Source organism: Rhizoctonia solani, chromosome 16, assembly GCF_016906535.1.
Source record: "Rhizoctonia solani chromosome 16, complete sequence".
NCBI lineage: Eukaryota > Fungi > Basidiomycota > Agaricomycetes > Cantharellales > Ceratobasidiaceae > Rhizoctonia > Rhizoctonia solani.
The window spans coordinates 2,406,069-2,431,347 of NC_057385.1; the positions used below are offsets into that span (position 1 = coordinate 2,406,069).

Below are 25,279 nucleotides of genomic sequence, written 5' to 3' on the forward strand. Positions count from 1 at the left end.
TGATCAACGGCCCAAGAATTTCTTTATGGATGAACGAGCCCCATAACGGGCCATTGCAAGTACATTGCACCCTCCGAGTACAGTATATATGCACACTACAGCCCTGGGGCTATGGCGTCTTGGCTCGTTCACACTGTAGCGATCTGCAACATGCCTTTAGCCAGGCCGGTACAAGAGAGGAAGGTTCCTGGGCCGTGCCTCGTGAGCCGCCCACTGATTATGATGTCCTTAAATACTAGGTCCGATCATTTCCTGATAGCTTCTCCCATTACTCACCTCCAACGCCCTATCCATTCGTACAAAAATACTAGTAGTGAGGTTTCTTTGCAGTGCAATATGGATTTGGGTGTGCCAAACGAAATATTGGGCATTGTTGTCGCCGCAGGTAAGAGAAGAATTCGGCAGTTGGTCGAACGGAATACTAATATGTATGATCCTTGTGCAACCACACAGCACGCGATATCCACAAGCGCTCGCAGGACATATCGGTGCACCGCGTACGTTAAGCCACATTCTCATACGATGGGTTCCTCATAACACCCACTCCAGCGACAATGTACACAAATGGCTCAAAGATGTGCCGAACTCGTGAACTCCCTTCGGGAGCAAGAAGATGCGTTAGAGAATGCCAAGTTAAGGGAGGCGGTTGACGAGTTGGAAGGGTGAACCATAATCCTTCTACCATACTGCCTCTGTATTGATTATGAATCTTACATAGTGTCCTACTCAAGATACGCAAGAAAGTCTTTGAATGGGCGGACTTAGGGTGAGGGTTTGGTAAATTAGTAGAGGGTTGAATGTAGCTGACCCTAATGGTTGTAGCCGCGTCAAGTCGTTCATGCGTCAAGAACAAGTAGCCGATGACATCGACACCTTCAATGGGTTACTAGATACCCATATTAACAAGTTTCAGGTATGGCGTATACGATAAGCTCGACTTAAATAAGCTAAGCTCTGTCAAGATTCTAACGTCCATCGAGCTCAACCGCCAGCAACGGAAAATGGACCTGTATAGACAGAACGACCAGGAAGAAATGAAAGAAATGTAAGTGTAGCTGGTGGGGAGAAACTTATGTACTCTTATCGTATACTACTAGGCTCCATAAGATCATTCGGAGTGTGGATGATCTTGCCACCGCAGTGGGAATGAGGGATGACGTTCCAAAACTTATGCAAACAATACAAGAGGTGCGAAATATGTACCCTCTGAATATTTGCCAAACCTCTTACCCAATAAATTGTAGGAACTAAAAGGTGAACAGCCCGATACGGAGAAGTATCAAGCCCTTCGAGGCGGCCTTGACACCCTACATGTCAAAACTGGGATCTTGCCCCCATTAACCGACCGTATGATTCCTAATATCTGGACTCGTGGCAATGTGCACTGATATAGATAAATAGTGACCGGGCAGGTTACCAAACTCAGTGAACATCCCGTCGCGGAGGGTGGAACCGCCGATATTTACGAAGGCCATTGGGTGGGAGACGAGAAGGTGATGCTCAAAGCCATCCGCCACGTGGAGAGTGGATCTGCGACTCGGGTCTGTGTTGAAACCCCATATGCCAGCTCCGTCTGACCTATCGAACAGCGATTCCGACGCGAAGTGGATATTTGGCGGCGGCTCGAACACAAAAATATCTTACGATTCTACGGCATATGCTACATTGGTCCTCGGCTTTTTGCGGTCGCCCCTTGGGCAGAGGGAGGAAGCTTACACATGTTTATTAGGAAAAATGTTGAGTGTGACCGGATGAGGTAGGTTCTTGAATTACTTGAAATAACTGTTAGAAAGTTAATCTAGCCCAGACTCCTAAGTGAGGTTGCATCTGGACTGAAATACCTCCATACATTCCGGCCGATGATTGTCATGGAGATTTGCGCGCGGTGAGTTCCGTGACACTGCCATAGTGATTGTGCCTGATGTTGACTCAAATGCAAAAGGCAAACGTGGTTATTTCGGCCTCTGAGGAAGCATTATTGACGGACTTTGGGCTCAGCAAGATTGTCGCCGAGGAAGAAGGTATGGATGCAGCTTCCACTAGCTTGGAGAATGCTGGTTCAGCTCGCTGGATGGCTCGTAAGCGCACCGACTATTTCTTGCATATACAACCTCACTCCCTCTTCCAGCGGAGCTATTCCAAGTTGAAACAAGCACCTCTTCATCAGGAGTCACGTCGTCGAGTGGTAAGTCCCCACAATATGGATGTTGCTTTTTATTTATTTATTTATTATACATCAATATATTGCGCCAGATATGTGGTCTTTCGGGATGTTGTGTCTGGGCAAGTTATTACTTTACTTCCACTGGCCCCATATTTACCTACCCTCCAGAGGTACTCACTGGCATGCCTCCTTTTTCTAAGCTCCGCCTCGATGGGCAGGTTATTGCGGCGCTCATCCAAGGTAATCTCCCTGAGCGTCCTGAACCTCGAGACGCAATGCACCAACGCGGGTTGTCGGATGAGATGTGGAAACTCATAAACCAATGCTGGGAGTGGAAGCCCACTGCGCGGCCAGAAATGCGTACACTTGCGTCTGAAGTCCGGAAGCTCCATACAGAACACTTGAGAAAATATGGTGTAACTAGCCTATGTGGGTTTAGTAATTGATCGACCTTAACTTACTCATAATTTTCGTAGCCGGAAGCAATCTAGGTATTTATCAGGCGATGTCACTTTTCGATAGCTCGGTAGGTATTATTTGTCTATCAACACAAACCGTTTTCGAGCGCCTCTTTTTAGGTTTGGGGCTCTCAAGCAAATGTGGCAACCTCGGTTTACTTCCCACGCCACCAACGTCAAGTGGCATGAGCTCCTCACCTGGTAGCAGCAGGCTTGGTCAAGGGGTTCTAGATGACTCCCCCCGTACTATAAACATGAACTCCCTAAGGCTACCCACAGCCCTTATATCTCTCCCGCTACCGCCATTCCCATTCCCAAGGCTCCCGGGACTCAGCAACGTCTGGATACTCTGGGCGGGTTGAACTTGGGATCGTCACCAGACACAGCTTACAACTGGCAAGGGAGCATAGACCGTTCGCCAACTATTGCAAGGGTTCCCCAATATCGGCCTCGGCCGGGATCTGTGTTCAGCCATCAATCCGATATTGCTGCGCCACATCCCGAGGGACATCCTATCATTAACTACGATGAACACGGAAATGTACTCACTGGGAATTTGGAGGGCTTGGTAATGCATCTGCTTTGTGGCACAACTGGTGAGGGCACCGGCTGTTAGTACAAACTTGGACACTCACATTAAAACTACAGCAACGTCCATGGACAAGCAATTTCGGGAGTGTTTCCTAAGTGTTTACCGAGGATTCGCTCGAGTTGAGGATCTATGGCCTATGCTAGTCGATCGGTATAGGAATGAGACGATAAAGTCACAACATCATACGACCCACAAAGGCGAACTATCAAACTCAGGGAAATGTGAGTCCCAAAGCCTACGTTCCACCTCGTGTATGTGTGTAACATGTCTTCGACAAAGGATGTTGGCCATCTTGAATGATTGGCTTGAGCTCCAGGCTATTGAGCCAAAGGATAAAGGATTTCTGTTGGGTATAAAAAACTTTATTGATGAAAGCTTTTTCGACGAACCACTGGATGTAAATTGGAGTAGGTTGCAAGAAAGGATCCAATGGCATGTACGTGCATATATTCATGCAGGTATATGAATACTGACAGGCTATGGTTCCACAGTTAATCAACCTAAATCAGTTTGTTGATGAGCCGCCCAGTGAGGCAGCTGGACGTACTAAATGGTCCGAGCTTGACGCTGCTGCTGTTGCGAAACAGCTAATGAGGATCGAAAGCAACTTGTTCCAAAAGATATTACCGTCGGACTGCGCCACTCGCCTGAAGAATATATCAGACGAAGAATTGCTGAACATACCTCGATTCTTTAAGAATAATTATAGGGTTGAGGATTGGTGTCTTTCCTTGATCTTATTCATCGACTCGAATGATATCGAGAAACGTGCTCAGGCTATCACTTTTTTAAAGCGAGTTGCCGAGGTGAGTGTGGGTTTCCAATAAGAATTATCTGCGATTTAGATCACTTTTGTGTGTAGGAGAGCCTCAAAATTCGTTCATTTTCCAGCGCGCATGCAATCATGTCAGCGCTTACCCATGCCCATGTTAATGGGCTTGAATATACCTGGAGACTTGTTGATAGACGTGTAAAGGAAGGATTGAAACAAATGAGCCAACTGTTGTCTGACGTCGACAAGTACAAAAATGCCCTGAATTCGAACCTGCAGCTACCTTCGGTGCCGATCCTGTCCATCCATCTCAGAGATCTATCTCGAACCTATAAAGAACTACAGACCCAGGTCGTCGTGGAGGGTGAAGAGCTTGTCAACTTTCAGAAGTTTACAGAGGTATTTTCTTCATATATCGTGTTCTATCAGGATGTTAAGATGCCCAACCTTATCCTTTAGGTCTGGAAGAGCATCAAAGAGTTGATGAAGTATCAGTTACCTCGACCGGACATCCCGCAGGATGACAAGGCCTCAGCGTACCTTGAGTATGTTTTTGCCCAGATCGACGGCAATTCAGGCTTGCAGGATCAGCTCAAGGCAAAGAGCGAAGAACTACATCGGAGGGAAAAACGAGACTTTAATCTTAGGCGATTGGGAATGGAGGATGCAGGTATGTGAAATGCGTGCATCTAATTGTGGGTGATGGTATTCAACCACCCATTTCCCCAGGTTTCCGCCCTCCTAAGAAAAGATGACGCATTCAACCTCCGCCCAATATTTTTGTTTATCCCGTATGCAACCCTTTGTTTCTCCTTACTAAATCGACTACTGTACCATATGCGCTTGATGACTCTTGCAGCTACCATATATGTATATATGCTCATACTAATGCTATAATGATATTACGGCCTATTACTTGGGGCTCTTTCCAAAGGAGTACAGGAATTTTGAGTCTATTGAAAATAGTAAAAAGCTAAGCCACCCTAGTCTCGAGGTGGAGTAACTATAGTACGGGGTAATTGATTATTGGTAAATAACGATGTCATCTATACTTTGAAAAAATATAGGGTAATTTAACTTCGCTTTAGGTGAGTCTTGACTTCACCATCGAGCGATCATGTCTGTACTCCGAGTTTAGTTTTATACTTGACTTTTCTGGTAGTAGTGTAAGCTATATGCGTAATTTTCAGAAATAAATATCTAACAGGTGTGAGCGCAAGGTAGATTTAATACACGAATTTACTAAATTCGAGGAGCAGGAACCCGAGCGGCCGTCGTATCTGTATCAAACCCCTACAAAAGTGGAAAGCATCGGCCAAACATTAGTCAATCGAAACCCATGTCCACGACCGACCGAAATATCGAAAGGGATCTCAAACAAAGTTTGAAGAATTGGCCTTTTCTTCAGACTTGGAGCCATGTCCAAACCATGCAGCAAAGCCTTTCATACCTAGCTGAGTGCGCGTAGCTTTTCTACGCTCCAAAACCTCATGGCCGTCAATTAGGCTTAGATATGTTTGTTCGGCTACGGGTGTACCAGGGCCAACAATGCACGCTCCTCCTTCGCTCTTGTTGCTCGATCTATTGCCGCAGTTGAGTTCGCTTGGGCCAGCAGCGTGACGATAGGAGTAAGGATGGTGTTCGGCGTAAAGTATCGCGCGTACACGAGCAACAAGGTCGGCCAAGCGATCTTCGCGTACATCACGAGCACGACAAGTACTTTCAGCCTCGCGGGCAGCCACTGTCCCTGCGACTAAACACGCCATTTGGAAATTCGACATAGCCAATAAAGATGTTCAAGTGTGGTAAACTCGACCGGCGCTTGGGTAGACACATGCGGCTAGCGATAAGCGCAATTAGGCAGAGCCTCAGACATCCCTGCTATACCCACCTGGCGCTCCGTACAGTGTCGCTGTGGCTGAACAAGGATCCAGGGAACTAGAACATCCTAATCGATATCGACGTGAAGAGTGATAATTTGGGGTGGCCGCCCTCGGTGGTCTCTAACGTTCATGCCTGCCAATTCTATATACCAATCGTGGCTAGATAGCTTCGAGAATTTGAAGATGGATTGGCCAATGTTTGCTTGGTTCAGTGTACACTTTCATCAATCCTATTGTAGGATTCCCATTGTCCCTCTTCTCGAGTGCAAATGAGGTAAGCGGATGCAAGCTGGCACAAGCAATATACAGCAAGTGTAATGAGAAGGAGGGCCTGGATTGCTTTTGTTCGTGATGATGGGTGACACTCACTAACTCGAAACGCACGGCAACAGATGCGGAATTTAGTGTGTTGTTGCCACCGGAATCGCAGTCACAGCTTGGGAGTTGCCCTGGCAGGCATGATGTGAGGCATCAGGGTGACATGGTAAATCTGGTAATGCCGTGTGTTGGGTAGTGTAGGGGTTCGTCGAAGCGCGCCGTTGTGCGCTGATTGGGTTCCGCTTGCTGCCTGCACAACCGCAACCGTCTTTTTAAAGTGTGTGGCTTCTTGTTGTGTGGTCCCGCGTCCCGCCTTGCTTGTCCTTCTCTTGTTCTCTTAAAAGAGTTTATTTAGTTTTATTTCTTGGACAATCGACATGCCTCTCACGCTGGAGATTGTTCCCACCGCTCCATGGGTTAATATGTATGGATCTCCAGACGCGGCGTGAGTGGCGATCCATTTTTCACCTATTTTTCGTGAGCACCATGCTCACGCGCGATACAGAACAAATTACTCGCTCTCGGGTCATCTCACACTTACTCTCGAGACTCCGCCGCCTGTGCTCCCAGTCTCATCTGAGTCTTATATTAAACCAGAGACGGTTCATATTTCTTCTCTGGAGCTGGTCTTTGAAGGCAAGGCAGAGATGGGTACGTCAGATAATGAATATTCCAGGGCCCAACTAAATTTCAGCATTTTAGTTTCATCTCAGGCTGGCTATGATGGGTTTCGGATATGTCGCATTACTAAACAGCTTGTTCCCCAAGACCGACGAATCGTACTGACTACCGAAGCCGACCCCACGAGCTGCTCGGATTGGCGGGTCCCTCGTCGCGCCCTTGTGTGCAACAATGGGAGGTTTTGTTTGATATGCAACTCCCGGGTTGGCTGCCGCCTACCGTCGATTGTGGTCATGAGGGAGGAGGAACTCAGTACACAATCTACGCCACTGCCACTTTCGCCGATACGAGAGGTCCACTTCTTGGTACTTTAGCTCCCTTTACAATATGATGCGCACAAAGCCTCAGCCAATCGAAGCAGAACCTGTTCCCATCGAGCTAGCTCGGCACCGCTCCCCTCCTCCCCGACTTTTCCCCGAGACATCCACAGGGACGCACTTTCCCCCTCGTCGACCATCCTGCGACCATCACCTATCTTGACCATGATGAGAGGATACCGGTTGAACTGCTTCGGAGCGTCGATGTGATTGTAACCGCCCCTCAGCATATTGGTTGTGAAGAGCACCGTGTTCCGGTTTCGTTACGCGTACGAGCTAACGACCTCGGTTCATCTAGTTTAGGCACTTTGAGGCTGGATGATTTTGAGATTGAGGTTAATCAAACCGAAAAATTCAGGTACGTACTCAGCCTCCGTTTTTCAGAGGACTACCGTTTACATAAATCATTATGTGCCATAGCTCGAGACCAATGTCTGCTTATGTGGATTCGTTCCCTGTTCCACCTTCTCATGAGCAACCCCCTAACATGCCTCTTCTTAGCCCCCACCCATGGCAGGCCCTGTATGCGCTTGGGCTGGTTGTTCAACATGACTATGCCGTTAATTGGAGCCAACAGACCCACCTTGTGTCCGGTAATCGCGTTCGTTTCAAACCTGCTCTTGGTGGCCTGGAGCTCAACGACGACTGGGCTAAAATGGATATTCCGATTTCGATTGATCCTACTACCCGGAAGTCCCATCCAGCTCGTAAAGGAGATCGACAACTTCAAGCAACAGTGTTTACTCCCCATATGCGGATCAAGCACGAACTTCGCGTTGGTTTTAATCTCGCCTTCGTTCCCCCTGAGGATGCATCCAACCAGGAACCTATCAAGCAGGCCGCATATGTTCTTATCCCTCTTTCGTTTACTGCTACCGCCATTTGGCCTCCTGTTAGTGTGGGTTCGGGATCTGCATCGCCAACGGACTCGCAATCGACTGTAACATCCGGTCCGTATCTTCCTGCATATTCCCAATTGTTCTACGACAACGGCGAGCGCCGGGATGATCTGTCAATTGGTTGGCTACCAATGTACTGCGAGCAGGCAGATGAAGTGATTGAGTTTCCTGCTTCAGCGATAAATGGGCTCTTGATCCCTTCTTCCGCATAATCTCCCCCTCGTCCCTGCACCTCACCGATGTCGCCCTGCCCATAACCTCATGCCAGCCCTCTCGGGTTCAGTCCATGCCGCCAGCCGGCAACGGGCTTCTCGAAGTCAAGACCGCTTATGTCGTTAGTCTCCTAGTTCTTATGCTTTCATATCTTGCTTTCGTGTTTAACTCTTCGCTTCGCTTTTTGGTTGGTTCCTTGAACTTTTCCTTTGTACTGTATTCGAATATTGCGCCTCTTTCCCCTGGTATCATATAGCCACACGTCTTCCCTTCTCTCTCTCTTTGCATGCAACCCACCCTAACACCCTCCCATATTATCCATACGTCGCTCCCACCCTCGTAGTAAATCCTACATGTACTATAGCTAAATACTTGCCCTCCCGAATTGAAGCACTTGTTAGAAGTTGCTTCCAACACCTGAATAATTTGCCATGATTAACCTTTAGATCGCTTGTCTTCGGCCCGCTACCGCCGGTAAGCTCAATGAAACGATCGTCGTTGGATGGATGATTCGTCGACCGCTGACGTGATGCATGGGGGATAAATAGATCCCGCGTCATAGCAAATATCTTTTGCAAATTACAATCAGGAATCATTAACGTCAACTTACGCTTTCACCCGAACCTCAACTAGTGGAGGACCGAGTATATTGTGGAAGATTCCATCATGGATACGTGAGTAGTTGGTAACATGAGCATTCAACCAGTGTTCTATGGGCGTGCAGGCTCGACTTTAATTTACACCAGTTGATATTAACTGAGCTTGCTCAGAATATTAGCGACAGTATCGATTCCGAAGACCCCGTCGAAGAAGTCAACGAGGCTATTGAACTTATCACCTCCAAAGTAGTCACAAGGGATATTTCCAGCACGCAATCTAATGGCACAGAGCCCAAAGTCTTCATGGCAAGTCCTTATGCCTCTCACGCCCAGTCCGACGCGTAGCTCATTTATATCGCCTTAGCCCGCCTCACGTGTCAATTGCAACATTGCTTTTGGCCAATTCGCGTTGAATTGTCCAGAGTCTCATGTTGAGAGTACAGTAACGGTGCTTATTGGTATTCTGCGTGACGTTCCGCACATCGATTATGAGCGGAGTCTGGCATGGAGCGGTGAGTAAACACGTTTGCTCGTTTCAACGCGTGTATCTGATTCAAAGTCGATCAGACTGGTCTTTGCCCGACGAGCTTGTATTCGTTACCGTTTGTGCCTTGCTTAGACTAGCCTCCTTGCATCCTAGCCACCGCGCGAATGTGATGGCCGCGATCGTTACGTTTGCGAAGAGTCTGTCAAGATGCTGGGAGAAGAGCCTGGTACGTTGGCATAGCTGTCTTCCGTAAACGTTTCACTCAATTGGTGTAGCTGCCGAGGTCATCATCCATGTCTCTCCTGCGTTCCACGGCTTATATCGCGCGGTAACCGCAACCCCGTTCCCGTGGGAGCTTTCTGAATGGTTGGCATGCTCCAAGGCATTCGCAAGTCTCTTCTCCGTCAGGCTCGTCGAACGACTAAACGCTATTGTCGAAGAGTTCTTACAGCGCGCAGACGAAGACCCTTCTCTCTCGCTTTACGTCCAAGCTTTCTTGGCGCGTTACAAGGCCAATGAACGTCCTCTGTCCGGCTACTTTGTTATTTGTAGCATTGTCGAGGTTCAATGGACCGCCCTTGCACAGGTGCTTGCGTCTCCGCTCCACGATCCCGAGACACAAAAGAAGAAGATCCAATCGGTTGCTTTGACTGACGATGCAGAGGCATCGAATATGGCTTGGGCGACCCTAATGCGTCAAAAGGCTCATAGCATCGACAGTACCCAGCAAGGAGTCAAGGAGCATTTACAACAAACGGTAGCCCACACAATGAAGTATTTCAATGATTTATTGGTGCAAGTTGAGGACATGGAGGATGATCCTGATAACGATACGTACACTTGGGAAACTATGGCGGAGAGCTTGGTGAGTGTTCTCACTCAACTTCAAATCCGTTGGAACTGACGTACAGTTTTCATTCACTGAATTTGAGTAGAAATTAGTGTCTTTGTGCTGTGTCGCCCTGGGAGACTTGGATAGCGGCTTGCTGACGCAGATCAAACTCATGCTGAGCGACGTCTCTCCTGCTTACGATAATCTCTTGCAAGAAGGCGCGATTACTTCGGTGACGGTGCTCGTTCACAAGTGAGTTTAAGTAACGCGCCGAATGAGGGCTTCTCTAACTTGGGTTTAGCTTCCCCGAGGTTGCGAGTCCCATGGCTCACCATTTGCGTAAATTCATTACTGCACCTCTGCCGCTTTTGGAATTCCACTTTGCCAGCGATCCGACTGCTCCAACTGTTCTGGCTGCGGCATCCAACTGCTTGGCCGTGTGTATCGAGGTATGTGAGGAACTACATCGCAGTGAAAGATATTAACCTCGTTTGTTTGTAGGCGGCTCCCGGCGAAGATTTCCTCCTGTCCTTTATCTATTCTCTCTTGAATTACATCACTGCGACCAATCAAGAAATGGATGCTGGCACTTCTCCTTACATCCATAATCACGCCAATGACTCGACTACTGCGGTTTCAATCGAGTCCGGTTTGCGCAATAAAACAGACCTTGAGAAACGCCGCATTGGAATGAGCACTATCTCCGTCATTACCCGATTGGCTTTAGCGTTTAAGAGAGAAGATGTGCGTATATCATCTCATCGAGGGAAGAAGCAAACTTATTTGGCTCTTGCAGGTTACGAAGCTATGCATTTCACTCTTATTACAGCGTCTACCTACCGCGCACCCATCTGTGCAAGGTGCAATCTCGTACAATCTTGTCGATCTAGCGCTCGCGGCGCCCCAGAATGTCTTCTCCGATATCATCCACGTTTTCTCTCAGATTAATCGCATTGTTGAAGGGGCCGAAAGCAATTCTGGAGCGAGAACATCTAGTAATCAAGTATGTCCCTAGATCTTACACAACACTTTGGTGTCTTAATCTGTTATTCAGGTCTTGGCCGCGCAAACTCGCCTGGCGCATGAGCTTAAAACCCGGCCCGAGCTGTATGAGACATACTTAGTCGAATTGTTGACGATGTTTGTGGACAAGGGTACAGCCATCCAGACGCAGGCAGGTCAGGACAAGAATGGAACTGTGGTGCGTAGTTCCAACTCGGATGGAGCACTGCCGCTTATTGGGTCCCCAGCCTACTCAAACCTTGGCCGAGTTGGTGGCTCTTACTTTGCCCATTGACGCCCTAGTTGCCCACTCTGATTTCCACCCTGACCGTGACGCAAGTACCGAAGTTACGGCCTTGTTTAGAAACATGTGGTTCATATGCGGACTTTTCCGCCTTAGCTCCGATGATAAGGCAGATATGATAAACGAGTGGCAATACGCTGCGATGACAAGGATTGCGGCCAAAACGCCTCCAGTAGTGCTTGAAGAGGCACAGGATTATCTGACCAACGCGATCGAATACAATCCTATCTTCCGGAATGACTATTTACAGATCGTGAGTCAGATCCCAGCTCCAGACAAGGCATCAGACTCACCACCCCTTAGGTTGTTGCTCGTCATCGCGTGACTCTTAGTAAATTCATCCCAACACGCGGAACTGATATACGATACTTGACGCCCACTCAAATCATTTTCCTGCTCACTATGCATGATTTGGAGAATATGCGCGCCAAAATGTTCTTGCCATCGTCCCTAGTCTGGTACTTCTCGAATGAGGGATTGAACAAAAATGCACCCCTTACTGCTTCCATGGATTCTATCTCCGAGAAAGTGAGGATTCTGTGTGTATTGGCAGGGTATATGCGCTGACATAGTGGTGCAGGTCATTCGTGATTTCGTTAATGACACGATTAGCAGAAGAATTGTACAGCACTCCATAAGCCCGGCACTGTCTGTTGAACTACGAAAATTGCTGGTCGCAAGTACGCACAGGATCTCCAAGATTCGCGAACTCGCAATGAAGTACCTTCAACGACTTATTTCGGCTTTTCCATCTCTCTTATGTGATCCACCTTTTGTGGTGGCCCTACTTGAAGTGTTGACATTAATTCATCGAGCCTGCGAAGGTGAATTTACGGACGAAGTAAGCGCAAATTCTACATCGGAGGGTCTAGCTATTTACTTCCCATTTGATAAAGTTCTCTCCCCAACACGACTACCGCTCTCAAAGGGCCGATATAACGCTCCAGCTCTCGGATTCGTATGCATCAAGGAATGAAATACTTTCCCAATTGTATAAACATACGAATAAGTGGCTGGAGGCAGCTACCGCTCGGGCACCGATCGAGATACAAGCAACGCTACAGGTCAGTTGAGTGGTGTAGCATCACACCTCAATTCACTCATCATATCGTACCGAGTAGAATTACCTTGCAGACACTAGAGTGGTATCTGCGGATGGCTCAGCTGAGCTTGGTGCTACCATGGCCCTGCAGTTTGCCAAGACGGTTCCTCCTTCAGACAAGAAGCAAGGTATGCATTGCAAAAGCATCTTTAGCCCACTAAAGTTCTATGGTTTCCAGGACTGGACTCTCAGCCATACACTTTGGACAGAGCGAGAGTTATGGCAACCCAAATCGCCTCCAAATCATACTTTGGAGGGGAAGCCGGAGGAGTTAGGCTAGCCAACCGAGGAGGTAAGGGAAATCACTCGAGCGTCCCGCTGCTGGGTGTTTGATAGATTGGTGTGAATAGGTATTGAGGAAATTCAGCTTCCTCCACCGACCAAAGCACCTTTCCTCGAAATCAAGGCATTGAAGGCTAAACTCGCCGTTTCCGTGGCTGAAATCCGTGATAAGACAAGCAAGTTGACCGTGCAAGATCTTCGCCGCCTTCTATTCCGATGTGCAGCTGTTTTGATGGCCTTGCCCGAGGTAAATCTAACCATCTATGTTGCCCGCCCTCACTCTGAGATTGACCAAATGGTGTTGTAGCCTGACCATGACTTGCTCCATTATCTGGTCGCTGTACCTTTTGCTGCATTTACACCAGCAACTATTTCTACCGGAATTGATGCTTGGACTTGGCTAATTGGCGAGAGGAAAGATATGGAAATCTCACTCATGCTCGAGTTCAACACTGCATGGGCCACCACCGTAAAGCAAAAGAAAGGCATATTTTCAAACCATATGGAGTGAGTCAACATCACATTCCCGCTTTGCATGAATTTACTCGGTCTCAAGCTCCGGCGATCCATTCCGCCACCCAGTGGGGTATAACCCTACCAACAAGTCTGATATGGATCAGATCCTTGGCGATGCCCGTCGGCTCTTGGTTCCGCACACAATCTTGTTGCAGATGTTGAGGAGTAGATTCCAAGCGGTCCGGTACAAGAACCCCGGTCTGATGCAACTACTTCTGAGACTCGTCCTGCGGTCAACACGCAAAGGGGTTTCGCTTAGGTTGGTACTAGGTTAAGTTTATTTGATTATTGCTAAACTGCTTATTTTGTAGCACGCATGCATTGGCTCGTGAGCCTCGCTTCAGTTTGCTCATTTTTGGGTTTGAGGTTCTTCGAAGTAGCTTAATGGATACATACCCGGAAGCTCGGCTCCGCGAAGCTCTGTATCGCACCGCACTTTCGTGGTTTGCAGTTCGACCACAGTGGGTCTTGATTCTCTTGGCTTGTAGATGGAAATACTTAATTCTGCCTCTAGGTGGTCGTTCGGTGCAAACTTGGTCCAGGTGAATGCTGATATCAAGCTTCTAAACGAATTTTTGGAGGTGATTCAACACGACAATACACGAGCGGATCACGTCACTTCAAGTCTCCAGCTGGAGAAGAGCACTTCACGTCACCCAGGTGCGTAGCACATTTTTAGCTTTCGAGTAGTTTTATCGACGTTTTGTTAGAATATCTTTCGAAGCATCGTTCTCAGAACAGCTTGCTCAAGCTCTTGATCGAGAACGAGATTGGTCGCTTGAGAGTGTGGGCAAACCCAACCAACGACTTGAAACGGGGGCAAGACTACCTGAGCAACAGTGAACGCAGCCTCACAGATGTAAGCCTGGTTTATTCTACATAGTCTTGTTATACTCATATTACTACCAGGATGGTTGGCGTCAAATGGTTCGAACAGCTTGGAACGTTGACGCGGCTATCGCAACTCATATGTCGGAACGGTTCAAGCGCCCTATAGTCGAGAACGAATTAATTAAACTAGTAAAGAGTGATCCTAGTGCAGCTTTACATGTTTCAGAGGCAGTAAAATTCTTTATTGGAGACCGCTTCACTCGCGGCCAGAAACGAGACTACAAGGTACGCATATATGCGTTCATTAGTGATCACGTATGTTCTAAACTTGTCCACAGCTGCTTTTGACATGGGATCCTGTGCCTCCAGTCATCGCGATCAAGTTGTTCGAGCCACGATTTGACAATGACCCAATTACCCTTCAATATGCGCACCGTGTGCTTGCCCAGCATCCAGTAGACGTTACATTCTTCTATGTTCCGCAAATCGTGCAAGCATTAAGGAATGATGCATTTGGTAAATTTTCCTGGCTCAGGACTCCCATGCAATACATTCTTACACGAGTTTAGGCTATGTAGAGAGGTTTATTTTCGAAACCGCCAAGGTTTCACAACTTTTCTGTCACCAAATTATCTGGAACATGGAGGCAAACGGCTATAAGGACGACGGAGCCGAAGTGGTGAGTATATGCTTTTGAGTATGAGGCCTTGAATTGACCGTCGATGTAGGAGGACCCAATGAAACCAATGCTGGATCGCATGACAGAAATGGTGGTCGCCTCGCTATCAGGAGAGGCTCGTAATTTCTACGAGAAAGAATTCAAGTTCTTCCAAGAAGTGACTTCCATTTCTGGGAAACTCAAGCCCTACATCAAGAAAACAAAGCCTGAGAAAAAGGTAAACTGGTTTATCCTTTACTATGTTGTTTGTTTAAATACTCACGAAGACCGCAGGCTAAGATCGACGAAGAGATGGCCAAAATTAAGGTCGAAGAAGGATGTTATCTTCCTAGCAACCCTGATGGCGTGGTCGTTGACATTGACAAGAGGTCAGGTCGACCACTGCAAAGTCACGCGAAGGTCTGCTTTAGATAGGGTTTTGGGTTATGAGCCACATAGCTGACACACCATCTGTACTAGGCTCCATTCATGGCAACATTCAAAGTTCGAAAGGTGCGAACTGAAACAGAGACCGACCCGAACTCTGTTCTCGAAGGTGCTGGCGCGGTCATACAAGTCAGAAAGGAGTACGATGTATGGCAAGCTGCAATATTCAAGGTCGGCGATGACTGTCGTCAAGACGTATTGGCACTCCAGATTATTGCAATGTTCAAGAACATATTCACAGACATTGGTTTGATGCTATACCTCTACCCGTACCGCGTTACGGCCACAGGTCCTGGGGTAAGCCAATACATCAGGTAATAATCGATACTCTTATTGATTTATTTTTTCAGCGTGGTGTCATTGATGTCGTTCCAAATTCCACCTCTCGTGATGAGATGGGTCGTGCAAAGATCAACGATCTAATGGCCTTTTTCGTTTCGAAATATGGCACGCCTGATACAATCGCTTTCCAGAAAGCACGCTTGAATTTTATCCAATCCATGGCGGCCTATTCCGTCGCATGCTATATTCTCCAGATAAAAGATCGTCACAACGGCAACATTATGATCGATGGTGAAGGGCACATCGTGCATATTGGTGAGTTAGTTTGCCCTTATTTGGAGAATTTTATTAACTTGTATGAATAGACTTTGGGTTTTTGTTCGACATAGATAAGTATTTTCATGTTCTGGTAACGCCTTCTCTTTACTGACAATAATGGTTCTTCGCGCATATACGCCCCGGGGTTAGTATTTTCATTTTCTGTTCCGATATATTAACACTGACAAACGGTCCTCTTTTCAGGGAGTCAAATTTGAGCCAAATTCATTCAAGTTAAACCATGAGATGATTGCGCTCATGGGAGGCAAAAACTCGCAGGGATTCAATCTATTCGTCCAACTGACTGTCAAGGCGTTCCTAGCAATCCGACCTCATGTAACCCAACTTGTGGACACTGTTTCATTGATGCTTGGAGCTGATTTCCCAAGCTTCAAAGGCGAACCAACAATCAAACGTCTGCAAGATAGGTTTGTTCCGCAAATGACGGAGAGACAGGCCGCGGATTGGATGATGGGGGTGATTAGGAACGCCCAGGAGAATGTGAGAAGCACATTCTACGATGAGTTCCAGCGGGTAAGCGAGTTTCGGTTCCATACCCAACCATTTACTCATGTTATTTTCAATTCTAGTTGCAAAATGGTACGCAACTATGCCCTACCTTCCAGCTTCGAGTGGAATACTTATACATTCAATCTAGGAATTCCTTACGCGTAGTACAAATCTTGATCGGGGGTGGGGGGTGTATATTCAGTATCCTACTAGTTCTTTGCCAGACCAATCTCAGAATAATTCGAGTTTCGTTGTGTTAAATGGTAAATGTGTGTGCAGCGTGGGAATTATAGAAAGTAAACAAATCGAATGAATAGAAAATTACTCAATGAGACGGAGTTCCTCTCCCCGATGCTCCAGACAAACTAACCCAACTATCAGGCTCAGGTTCGCCCACGCTTCCCCAGACCTCCCCGGCCGGTACATTATATGAGTGGCGGGAGTGATACATTTCCTCTGCTGGCGAGGCCTCCGCAGATTGTGATAATACACTTGAGCCAGGAGTTACGGCACTGGGTTGCGTCGAATCGGTACCCGTTTGAGGGGGTAGAGCAGTCTGGATGCGAGTAGGCTGAGTACTATTATTTCCGGGAGGTACTCCTATTGTAGGGCCCGAGTTACGCATGGCAACCAAGGTGTGTGGGAGTGCAATTAGGAAGTCCAAAACACGAGTAGGGAGGCGAGAAGCAAGTGCGTATGTGCGAGCTAAGATACGGGCTTGTTCATTACTTGCCAAACTAAGTATGCAATCAAACTCACCACCAGCGCCCACGGGTCTTTTGGACCCTCGCCACCACTGAATTACACCGCGCTCCCCGACCACATCTGCGACAGCGTCTGCAAGGACTTCGAAACTACTCGGAGTTCTGCCAACCTGACTTGCATGTCGCTCCCTACGCGCTGCCTCCCTCCTCTTCATTCCCAAGGGTACGACGCCAGCCGTGTCGATCTTCCCGATATCAAGTTCGAATACGTCTACGCCTTGTTCACGCAACTCCCGGCGGAAGACATCGAGTGCGGTTGTGTTGGCGGTTGTGACGATCGCATCTGCGCCATTGCGACCCGGACCGAGAGTGTAGACAGACTGAAGTATTACCACACTGGGGTGTGATTTGGGGAGGTATTTGTTGGTATTGCGAAGATGAGGGAGAACACCTTGAATGATCCCGAATGGTGTAACGTGTGATGATATCAAAAGAGGAAGATAGTCTTTGGTAAGGGACATGCTGGACAGAGGCATGAAAGACGTTGCATCCTGCTCAGTCACATTTTGGGGATCAGTCGTGGTCAAGGATAGGAGAGATACCAGAGCCACGATATGGGCGTGTGATGATGGTGAAGCATATGGATCTCCTGCACTACCTAAGGGGAATCGTAGCCCAAGAGTTGCACGCATATCCCTAAGGAATGGGTTTAAAGTTGCAGGGTCGGCTGGGTTAAGAACTAGGGCACGTATAAAGCCCGCTCCGTGAGACTCAAGTTCATCTGCTAGCTCAGCCCGAGACACCGATGCAATGACAACATAACCTCTCGAGACAAGGTCACGAGCTAAACCTAAGCCAAACGGATGATCTGCACCCAGGAGCACTGCATATATCTGGGTCAGTGCTATACCACCGATTATTATAGTCGCGCCTTACGTATAATCTCGCGCCTCTCGCTGGTAAGATCGTTTGTTCGCCTCTTCTTGCGTGCGAGAATGCGGAACCTAGGCCGGCTTCTGGCTGGATCGCCAGAGTTGCTAATTAGGTAACCGGCAAGCAAGCCGCTACCCAACGCAACACCCAGAACGGACCACCTTGAAAAATAATAAAATCTCAGTAGCAGAACTAAATATGGATGGAAGATACCCACTTATTCCTAGATAACCACGATGATGCCTTTTGGCCAACAGGAACCCTCGTCACTGGTGGATGAGGAGAGGGCGGTACTTCTACAAACACTTCTCGAATGCCAGTGATCGCGGGAAAAGCTGGCATACTAGGAGGTCCAAACCTCATTAGGTCATCGTGTATCCGACCCCATACCTGTGAGAGTACTGGAGGTAGGTCTGGGGCGTTTGGAAGGTGGCTCGCAACAAACTCCTCCATCGCCTCGATATGGGCATTTATCTCCTCAAAAGAAGGAATCACAGGCATGTTGAAGTTTCAGATATGGTGTAGTAGTCAGAGGCCGGAAGAGGTTGGAAGAGGGTTTTATGGGATGACGGTAATCTCGTCAAACGCGGGCGATTCTTGAGACTCGTGTTTTGGTTTCGATGACGTAGCTTAGTCATGATATATCAGCTGCTCGTTTGTCGACTTGCTCCCATCCATGAGCCTGTCAGCCGATATGGGTGAACCTACGTATCTCTCCGATAGATAACCACAAGTAGCTAATCTGAAGCTCATCTGACAGGCCTCTCACTCTGGGTTATTCCGTCTCCCGGTGAATACGAGCGACTAAAGCCAGTTCTCGATGATTTAGCAAAGCACGGAAAGGGCCCTGCCTTTCAACCGCACGTTACTCTAGTTTCAGTTCCGACATCCATACCCCTTCCTTTCCCGTCCCTTGGCTTTGACAAAACACCCTCCATGACTCTGCCTTTTCTAAATGTTCGGACAGGTCAATCATACTTCCAGTCGGTCCTGATCGCCATCGACCCCACCCCGGAACTTGGCAACCTCCATGACTCTGTCCGACAGGCACTAAATCACCCGCTACCTCCTGGCGGAACATACTTCCCTCACCTGTCTCTCTTCTATGGAGGCGATCAAGAATTAAAAGAGTCGTTGGTACGGAGGCTGTTCGATCAAGGAACAGCAGTGCCCAGTGAGAGTAAATCTGGAGATATAGTCGCTGGTATCTCCGAAATTCACGTCGAAGAAATTTGGTTGGTACGAACCGAAGGACCGCCAGAGGCGTGGGAAGTAATAGAGAAATGGAAGCTTGGTACTGATATCTCTAACTGAGAAACATTCAACTGGTGTGTAACCTAAATATATGCACGCACGCCATTGACTTGACACAGCACCCTCCAGCATTTATCGAATGTCAAGTATTAACTGAATGAAAACCACATGAGCTTGCCTAAAAAATCGGAGCTCATGCGTCAATTGGGTTGCCCATGTAACCAGCCTTTGAGCTACTTCAACATCAATCTTTCCCAAGGCACAATATGATCAGAATAATCAGCCCGCCAAAATTACTGCAATAATTATTATAACAGCATATGAGATGCGCGGACCCAGGTATCCATTAATTCACATGTTTCAACCCTGTTTCAATCCCAGACCTTTCACTCGGCCTACTTACCTACTCATTCAACTTCTTGCCAAATGACCAACGGCCTTCCGCACTTGGCCTGCTATTAAGGAAATGGTGCATCACAAAGTCAGTCGACGAAGAACAAAGGCTTGGACCCTTATTATGGTCTTTTGAGTTTTGTACTTGGGCCATCTCACGCATATATCAACCCTACATCTCTACTAACCACACTTACTCTCCCCTCCCTCGCTCAAATTCTCAGAATCCAATCCAATCTCTTAGTGTACCTTTTGACTAAAAAAATGTCCAGTAGACGTATTACCACTCTACGCGACCAACGCGCAAGTCGCTCGCCTCGATACTCAAAGTTACAAAAACCCATCTACATTACTCAACCCAAGACCCTGATACCATTGCTGGAGAATGCTGATTTTGAAAGGCTCCCTTGGTATTATCAAGGTAAGTTGATTAGAGGTTTCTCGTGAAATCTGAGGAGTTGCTAATGGTAACGGTAACATTAGCCCGAACTCTAGAGGAATCGTACATTGGTAGAGAAACGTGAGTTTCCAAAAGTCTGTTTGTGTGATTTCCGAGCTGACATTAGTTTGAATCTTAGTCCGTTTGTCTGGAACTATCTGCGGGCAGATTCCAAACAACAACATGACCAGGAAGAGAGTCTATGCGCATGTACAGTGCATTGCCATCCGACGCCTGTAGTTGCAAAAGCAAAGCTCAGACATAAGGGAAAAAAGGTTGTCTTTGTTGTCAAGCTAAAAGACATACCCGAGCCACAAGGACGACCGTCCGCGACTCTGAGCCTTTTACTCTTAAAATAAGAGTACCTCCTGCATCGCTTAGGAGCACGGTGGCGGGACGAGAAATAGCCGGAGGAGTTGGTTTATTCAGCAGCACGACACAAAGGATAAGGACGGTTCAGCGTGGAGGGTCGTTTGTTTGGATTATCAAGCCAGTTCGCATTATCGATTGATTGATCTTTGCTCGCTATATCTCTCGCCTTTCTTAATCCCCTGTGATTATGTTATGATTAATATACCCATCTATGCAGCTATGAAGACCCTGACTGTATGCTGGCGCTTACTTTCACCCGCAATGACATAATTGTGCATTTGTGCAACTTGCAGTTAGTCACGACCCCGCCAAGCGATTCGGCATCCCTAAATCCACTCGGTAGGAGAGAAAGAAAAATGCGATGCGGCGTATCTGAACATTCTTTCTCTGTCAGATGTCCACTCGCCCTATAAAACGAGCCACCTCGGGCGCTGGCCCCTCCACGAAACGAACACGGTTCACAGATCCCTCTGACTCAGCTACCAACGGAGACGACCAAACCTTTGCCGAACAGGTTGACGAGAACCTTGAGAACGTCTCTTCTCGCAAGGGGGTCAAGACTGAAGGCTATGAAAGCGATTCTTCAGACGATGGAGAGGGCGTGGTGGAGAGTCGTAAAAAGAAGGGTGCCGACGACGACGACGACGATGATATGTTTGCCGCGACAGATCCTGACAAGGCTAAAGAAAATGATGGAGCGGGGAAGAAGAAGGAGAAGTTTCTTGCGCTGGGAGATATAGAGGGACAGGAGTTTGGGCGAACTGCTACGGCCGAGTCGAGTGATGAGGACGAGCCGGAGGATGAAGACGATGCAGAGAGGAAGAAGAAACAGGGTATGGGTTACGAGATGTCTTCATTCAACATGAAGGCGGAGATGGAGGAAGGAAAGTTCGCAGAGGATGGGACGTTCGTACGGTCGTTCGATCCCCACGCTGCACACGACAAGTGGATGGAAGGGTTGGACGAGCGCGAGATGAAGAAGGCCAAGAAAAGCAAAAAGTTGATGGAATCGCGCGAGCGGGAGCGAGAGCAACGGGAGGCCAAGGAAGCTGAGAGGGGGAAGGAAGACGTAATGAAGGAGCTCCTCGGGTTTATGCAGAAGGGGGAAACCGTCCTCGAAGCCCTACAACGCCTGGGGTCGAATTCTAAAGGCCCACGTCGGGGACAGAAAAAGAAGGCTGCGACTGAGGTGTTACCACAATCGATAGACGGTACGGCCGCGGATGAAAATGCACCCGAAGAGAGCCCGGTCGCTCGAGTTACGTCGCTCGCATCCACTCTTATGTCTCTTGGAGATTCGGATGTGTACGAGGCGACCTATGAAATGATGCTACGACTGGTTAGACGGTCCGGGATTGTTTCTGCCGACTGGGATCCTCATCCACCACCCCCACAAACACCTGATACCAAGTACGAGTATCGATGGGCCCCAGACTATGTTGCAGCAAGTGGAGGACAAGCTTCAGCCGATGCCGTTTATGGACCATATGGGGTGACTGAAATGGGTACCTGGAAAGCGGCATTGTATTTTGGTGACGATGCAGAGCGAATACAAGTCGGCGTGTGGGCGATAACGACTGGGGTAGCTGGAGCAGCGCATTCCCTGCCTGAAGAGGACGCCTCACTCGGGCCTGTGCCCCGGAGCGTATCTGATCGATTACCTCGGTGTAGTGGACTGACAAAAACATATTGCCTTGTTTGTTTCATGTTGCTATATTAGACAGTCGGGAACTCGCTTACATTGACATTACGACTACATCTTGTGATATTTGGAGATTTGTGAGTCTGGACCTTAAGATTCAGGTCCGTGTTTGTGGCTATTTTGTAAACGCGGTCGCGCGGGACCATGGAACAAGCGCTTAAACAGGCAGGTGCATCGACGGAGACTTTTAGATCCCCTCCTTCCTCGACGATTGCCAAGTCCACCCCGACGTCGATACAGTACACTCGTTCTTAGCGGCCGTTCTAGCAAGGCGAAGCTTGAGTACTCAACGTGGCTTCAACCAGTGTACAAGCAGTGTCCAGGCCTAAGCGTAGGCTGTCCAGGTGAGCGAATCACAAAATCGTTTTTTATCCCAATGTTCGTGTCTTTTTTTGCTTGGTTTTATATTCCCTTTTCTTTCTTGTATACGGCCGCTGCTCGCTGGGGCTTGGATAGCAGTATGCTCGCTACGTCGTGAGACGATGGCAAGCGAATTAGGTTATCGGCTCTTGTCCCCTCGTATCTCAGGCTGTATTAGTGCTGTGCTGACAGTTGAAACTCTTTTTTCTTGTCTTGGCCTCGCGTGGTTGTGCTGCGGATGATTGAATCCCTGTTTGCTCCACTCGAATCGCCCCCACGGTCTCATTTTGCCGCCGGATCACTGTTATGGCATCTGCGTTACCGTATCGCCTCCACCATCTGCGTATGGTAATCAACCCTCGGTCGTTCTTATTCCCGTTACAGGGTGACATCCGTCAACTTGTGCGGTTCTCCTGCCTCTCCGGACACAGATCTCCACCGCCGCCAACCCAATTCACTCGCTCACCAATCCTCAAACCTATCTCTCAACGCACTATATCAACACAACACACCTCCTACTTCCTCAACTCCACCCGCCCCATCTGAAAAAAACCACATGAACGGCTCCCCCAAACCTGCCGGGGCAAATGGCCTCCTGCCCCCCGCAACTATCACCCCAAAAGAAGTAGACACAACACCCAGGTTCCTTGGCATGCCTCTGAAATACGTTTCGTAAGTTCCTATTCTATATCGTATTGTTGCGTGACTCATTTGTCCATTAGGCTCGTCACGTTGGCCGTACAAAATGCCTCCCTCACTATTATCATGCATTACTCACGTGTTTCAACCCCTGCGAATCGCACCTATTCTGCTGCATCCGCGGTGTTGCTCAACGAGCTCTTGAAGGGATCTATATCTCTTCTCATTGCCCTTTTCCGCTTGGATGATCAAAACCCCAAAACCTCTCGTCCAGAGGTCATTTCGCTTATGTCTGGGGCTGGCGACCTGGACGACGATTCTCCAACGACTCCAATGATCAAGGCAAAAGCTCAGGGCAGAAACTTTCTCGGTCATCGTAGCACAGGGTCTGGAAGCATTCGTGGAGTTCTTAGCTCTCAACTGCGCAGGTCTACGTCACTTTTGACTCGTCTCTGGTGCAAATTCAGGCGCCTTGGTCGCGAGGTCTTTAGCCCCGACTGTTGGAAACTCTCTATCCCTGCCATTCTATATGTAATTCAGAACAACCTGCAGTTCGTGGCCGCCAGCAACCTTGATGTCGCAACGTTCCAGGTATGATTACTTTCAAAAAAATAATAATATTCATGATTTGACATTGCTTTGACAGGTCACCTACCAAATGAAGATCTTGACCACTGCGGCCTTTTCGGTCATGCTTCTACGAAAGAGGTTGTCCAAGGCCAAATGGGCGGCTTTATTCTTCCTCGCTCTTGGTGTCGGTATCGTTCAGATTCAGTCCACCGCACCCAAGCATGAAGCTCCTGTTTCTACCAATGACAACGTTGACCCTGTCGTCAAGGCTGCGGCCGAGTCTGTCAGTGCTCGTGCCCATGAGGTGATTGGACAGGCCAAACATGTCATGAACCCGCTGAAGGGATTCGCCGCTGTGTCTGCCGCCTGCATTACCTCTGGGCTCGCTGGAGTATACTTTGAAATGGTACTCAAAGGAAGTCAAGCTGACCTTTGGGTCCGTAACGTGCAATTGTCACTGTTCTCCCTCCTCCCTGCGTTGGTTCCAATTATCTTCAACAACTCTGGTACTACTAGCGATGGTCGTTCGTTCCCCTTCTCGCTCTTTGCCAACTTTTCCGGATGGGCTTGGGCAACAGTCCTCACTCAAGTGTTTGGTGGCCTGATTACTGCCATTGTCATCAAGTACTCCGACAACATTATGAAGGGCTTTGCAACTAGTTTGTCCATCGTTCTCAGTTTCCTTGCGAGCGTGGCGCTGTTCGACTTCCGAATTACGCTTGCGTTCCTGGTCGGAAGCTCAACCGTGCTTGCCGCTACATGGATGTACAATCAAGCTGATATGAAGACTCCTAACCCTGCCAAGATCGCAGTTGCGAGCGGAACCAGGGATCTGACAAACCACAACGGTCCCTCTTCGACTTTCCCCCCTGGTAGCCCTGTCGCCGATGATGCCCCTATCCTCGGACAGACACTCAAGAAGAAATCATCGAGTGCATTCCCAAGTCCACGCAACATAGCTCAGGTCCTTGGTTTCTCTAGCTCGGACAACCTTGCCAGCCACATTCCTCCTGTCAGTTTGACCCCTGATGACACCATGGGAGCCAACCCATACTCCTACTCCCCCAATCTGCGAGCCGGATCTATCAGTGGTGCACACACCCCTCTCAATGCTGGCAGTCGCTCAGGCGCTGCAACTCCCGCAAACTGGTCCAGGCCACCTTCTCGTGCTTCATCTATTCGTCCCGCTCTCAATCTTTCTGTTCCGGGCTCTGGCGCACTTACGCCAGATAATGGCTCTGGCCGTTGATGTATCGTGTTAGATGAGACTTATTGAACTCTCCGAACTCTTTTCTCCTGTCCCAGGTTTGTGCTATAAGGAGTCATTGTTGCAGGCAGATTTCATGTACATACTGTCGACGGCGGGCTCCGCAGAACATTAATGTTTTGCATATATTGTTTCCATATTTCGTATTATTTTTTTGTCGCAATACTAGTACCAATCCC

At 48.3% G+C, this 25,279-nt stretch overlaps 7 protein-coding genes across 7 annotated transcripts; 5 read left to right on the forward strand and 2 right to left on the reverse strand.

Annotated features, from left to right (window-relative positions):
• Window positions 1–564: 564 nt before the first annotated feature.
• RhiXN_02037 (RasGEF domain-containing protein) lies at window positions 565–4,741 on the forward strand (the record flags this gene model as incomplete). The annotated part of the gene is made up of 19 exons (XM_043321856.1): window positions 565–662; window positions 719–766; window positions 823–913; window positions 963–1,045; window positions 1,098–1,188; window positions 1,245–1,347; window positions 1,402–1,541; window positions 1,943–2,078; window positions 2,129–2,185; window positions 2,333–2,593; window positions 2,641–2,690; window positions 2,891–3,218; window positions 3,271–3,364; window positions 3,412–3,435; window positions 3,494–3,650; window positions 3,706–4,020; window positions 4,077–4,385; window positions 4,446–4,656; window positions 4,716–4,741. The coding sequence occupies 19 exons, from the start codon at window positions 565–567 to the stop codon at window positions 4,739–4,741; spliced, it is 2,622 nt and encodes an 873-aa protein (XP_043187679.1).
• A 618-nt stretch (window positions 4,742–5,359) lies between these two features.
• Window positions 5,360–5,767, reverse strand: RhiXN_02038 (formate/nitrite transporter family protein; the record flags this gene model as incomplete). Its single annotated transcript, XM_043321857.1, has 1 exon — window positions 5,360–5,767. One exon carries the CDS (start codon window positions 5,765–5,767, stop codon window positions 5,360–5,362), a length of 408 nt encoding a protein of 135 aa, XP_043187680.1.
• Window positions 5,768–6,609: 842 nt separating this feature from the next.
• Window positions 6,610–16,632, forward strand: RhiXN_02039 (phosphatidylinositol 3- and 4-kinase; the record flags this gene model as incomplete). The annotated part of the gene is made up of 40 exons (XM_043321858.1): window positions 6,610–6,632; window positions 6,693–6,838; window positions 6,890–7,173; window positions 7,251–7,543; window positions 7,606–8,217; window positions 8,262–8,418; window positions 8,931–8,971; window positions 9,022–9,193; window positions 9,261–9,408; window positions 9,464–9,486; window positions 9,537–9,609; window positions 9,659–10,248; window positions 10,319–10,467; window positions 10,517–10,664; window positions 10,717–10,959; window positions 11,045–11,218; window positions 11,270–11,416; window positions 11,466–11,774; window positions 11,825–12,049; window positions 12,102–12,362; window positions 12,418–12,585; window positions 12,643–12,751; window positions 12,802–12,915; window positions 12,974–13,152; window positions 13,213–13,412; window positions 13,462–13,680; window positions 13,733–13,882; window positions 13,936–14,081; window positions 14,132–14,280; window positions 14,331–14,537; window positions 14,591–14,768; window positions 14,822–14,931; window positions 14,981–15,148; window positions 15,205–15,330; window positions 15,391–15,654; window positions 15,708–15,954; window positions 16,005–16,048; window positions 16,162–16,491; window positions 16,548–16,557; window positions 16,616–16,632. The coding sequence occupies 40 exons, from the start codon at window positions 6,610–6,612 to the stop codon at window positions 16,630–16,632; spliced, it is 7,353 nt and encodes a 2,450-aa protein (XP_043187681.1).
• A 160-nt stretch (window positions 16,633–16,792) lies between these two features.
• RhiXN_02040 (uncharacterized protein) lies at window positions 16,793–18,605 on the reverse strand (the record flags this gene model as incomplete). The annotated part of the gene is made up of 3 exons (XM_043321859.1): window positions 16,793–18,054; window positions 18,108–18,265; window positions 18,322–18,605. The coding sequence occupies 3 exons, from the start codon at window positions 18,603–18,605 to the stop codon at window positions 16,793–16,795; spliced, it is 1,704 nt and encodes a 567-aa protein (XP_043187682.1).
• A 175-nt stretch (window positions 18,606–18,780) lies between these two features.
• On the forward strand, window positions 18,781–19,418 carry RhiXN_02041 (CPDase domain-containing protein; the record flags this gene model as incomplete). The annotated part of the gene is made up of 2 exons (XM_043321860.1): window positions 18,781–18,802; window positions 18,865–19,418. The coding sequence occupies 2 exons, from the start codon at window positions 18,781–18,783 to the stop codon at window positions 19,416–19,418; spliced, it is 576 nt and encodes a 191-aa protein (XP_043187683.1).
• A 597-nt stretch (window positions 19,419–20,015) lies between these two features.
• RhiXN_02042 (uncharacterized protein) lies at window positions 20,016–20,549 on the forward strand (the record flags this gene model as incomplete). The annotated part of the gene is made up of 3 exons (XM_043321861.1): window positions 20,016–20,172; window positions 20,235–20,271; window positions 20,330–20,549. 3 exons carry the CDS (start codon window positions 20,016–20,018, stop codon window positions 20,547–20,549), a joined length of 414 nt encoding a protein of 137 aa, XP_043187684.1.
• Window positions 20,550–20,956: 407 nt separating this feature from the next.
• RhiXN_02043 (UDP-galactose transporter) lies at window positions 20,957–25,082 on the forward strand (the record flags this gene model as incomplete). The annotated part of the gene is made up of 5 exons (XM_043321862.1): window positions 20,957–22,207; window positions 22,283–22,341; window positions 23,009–23,296; window positions 23,347–23,854; window positions 23,910–25,082. The coding sequence occupies 5 exons, from the start codon at window positions 20,957–20,959 to the stop codon at window positions 25,080–25,082; spliced, it is 3,279 nt and encodes a 1,092-aa protein (XP_043187685.1).
• Window positions 25,083–25,279: the final 197 nt, after the last annotated feature.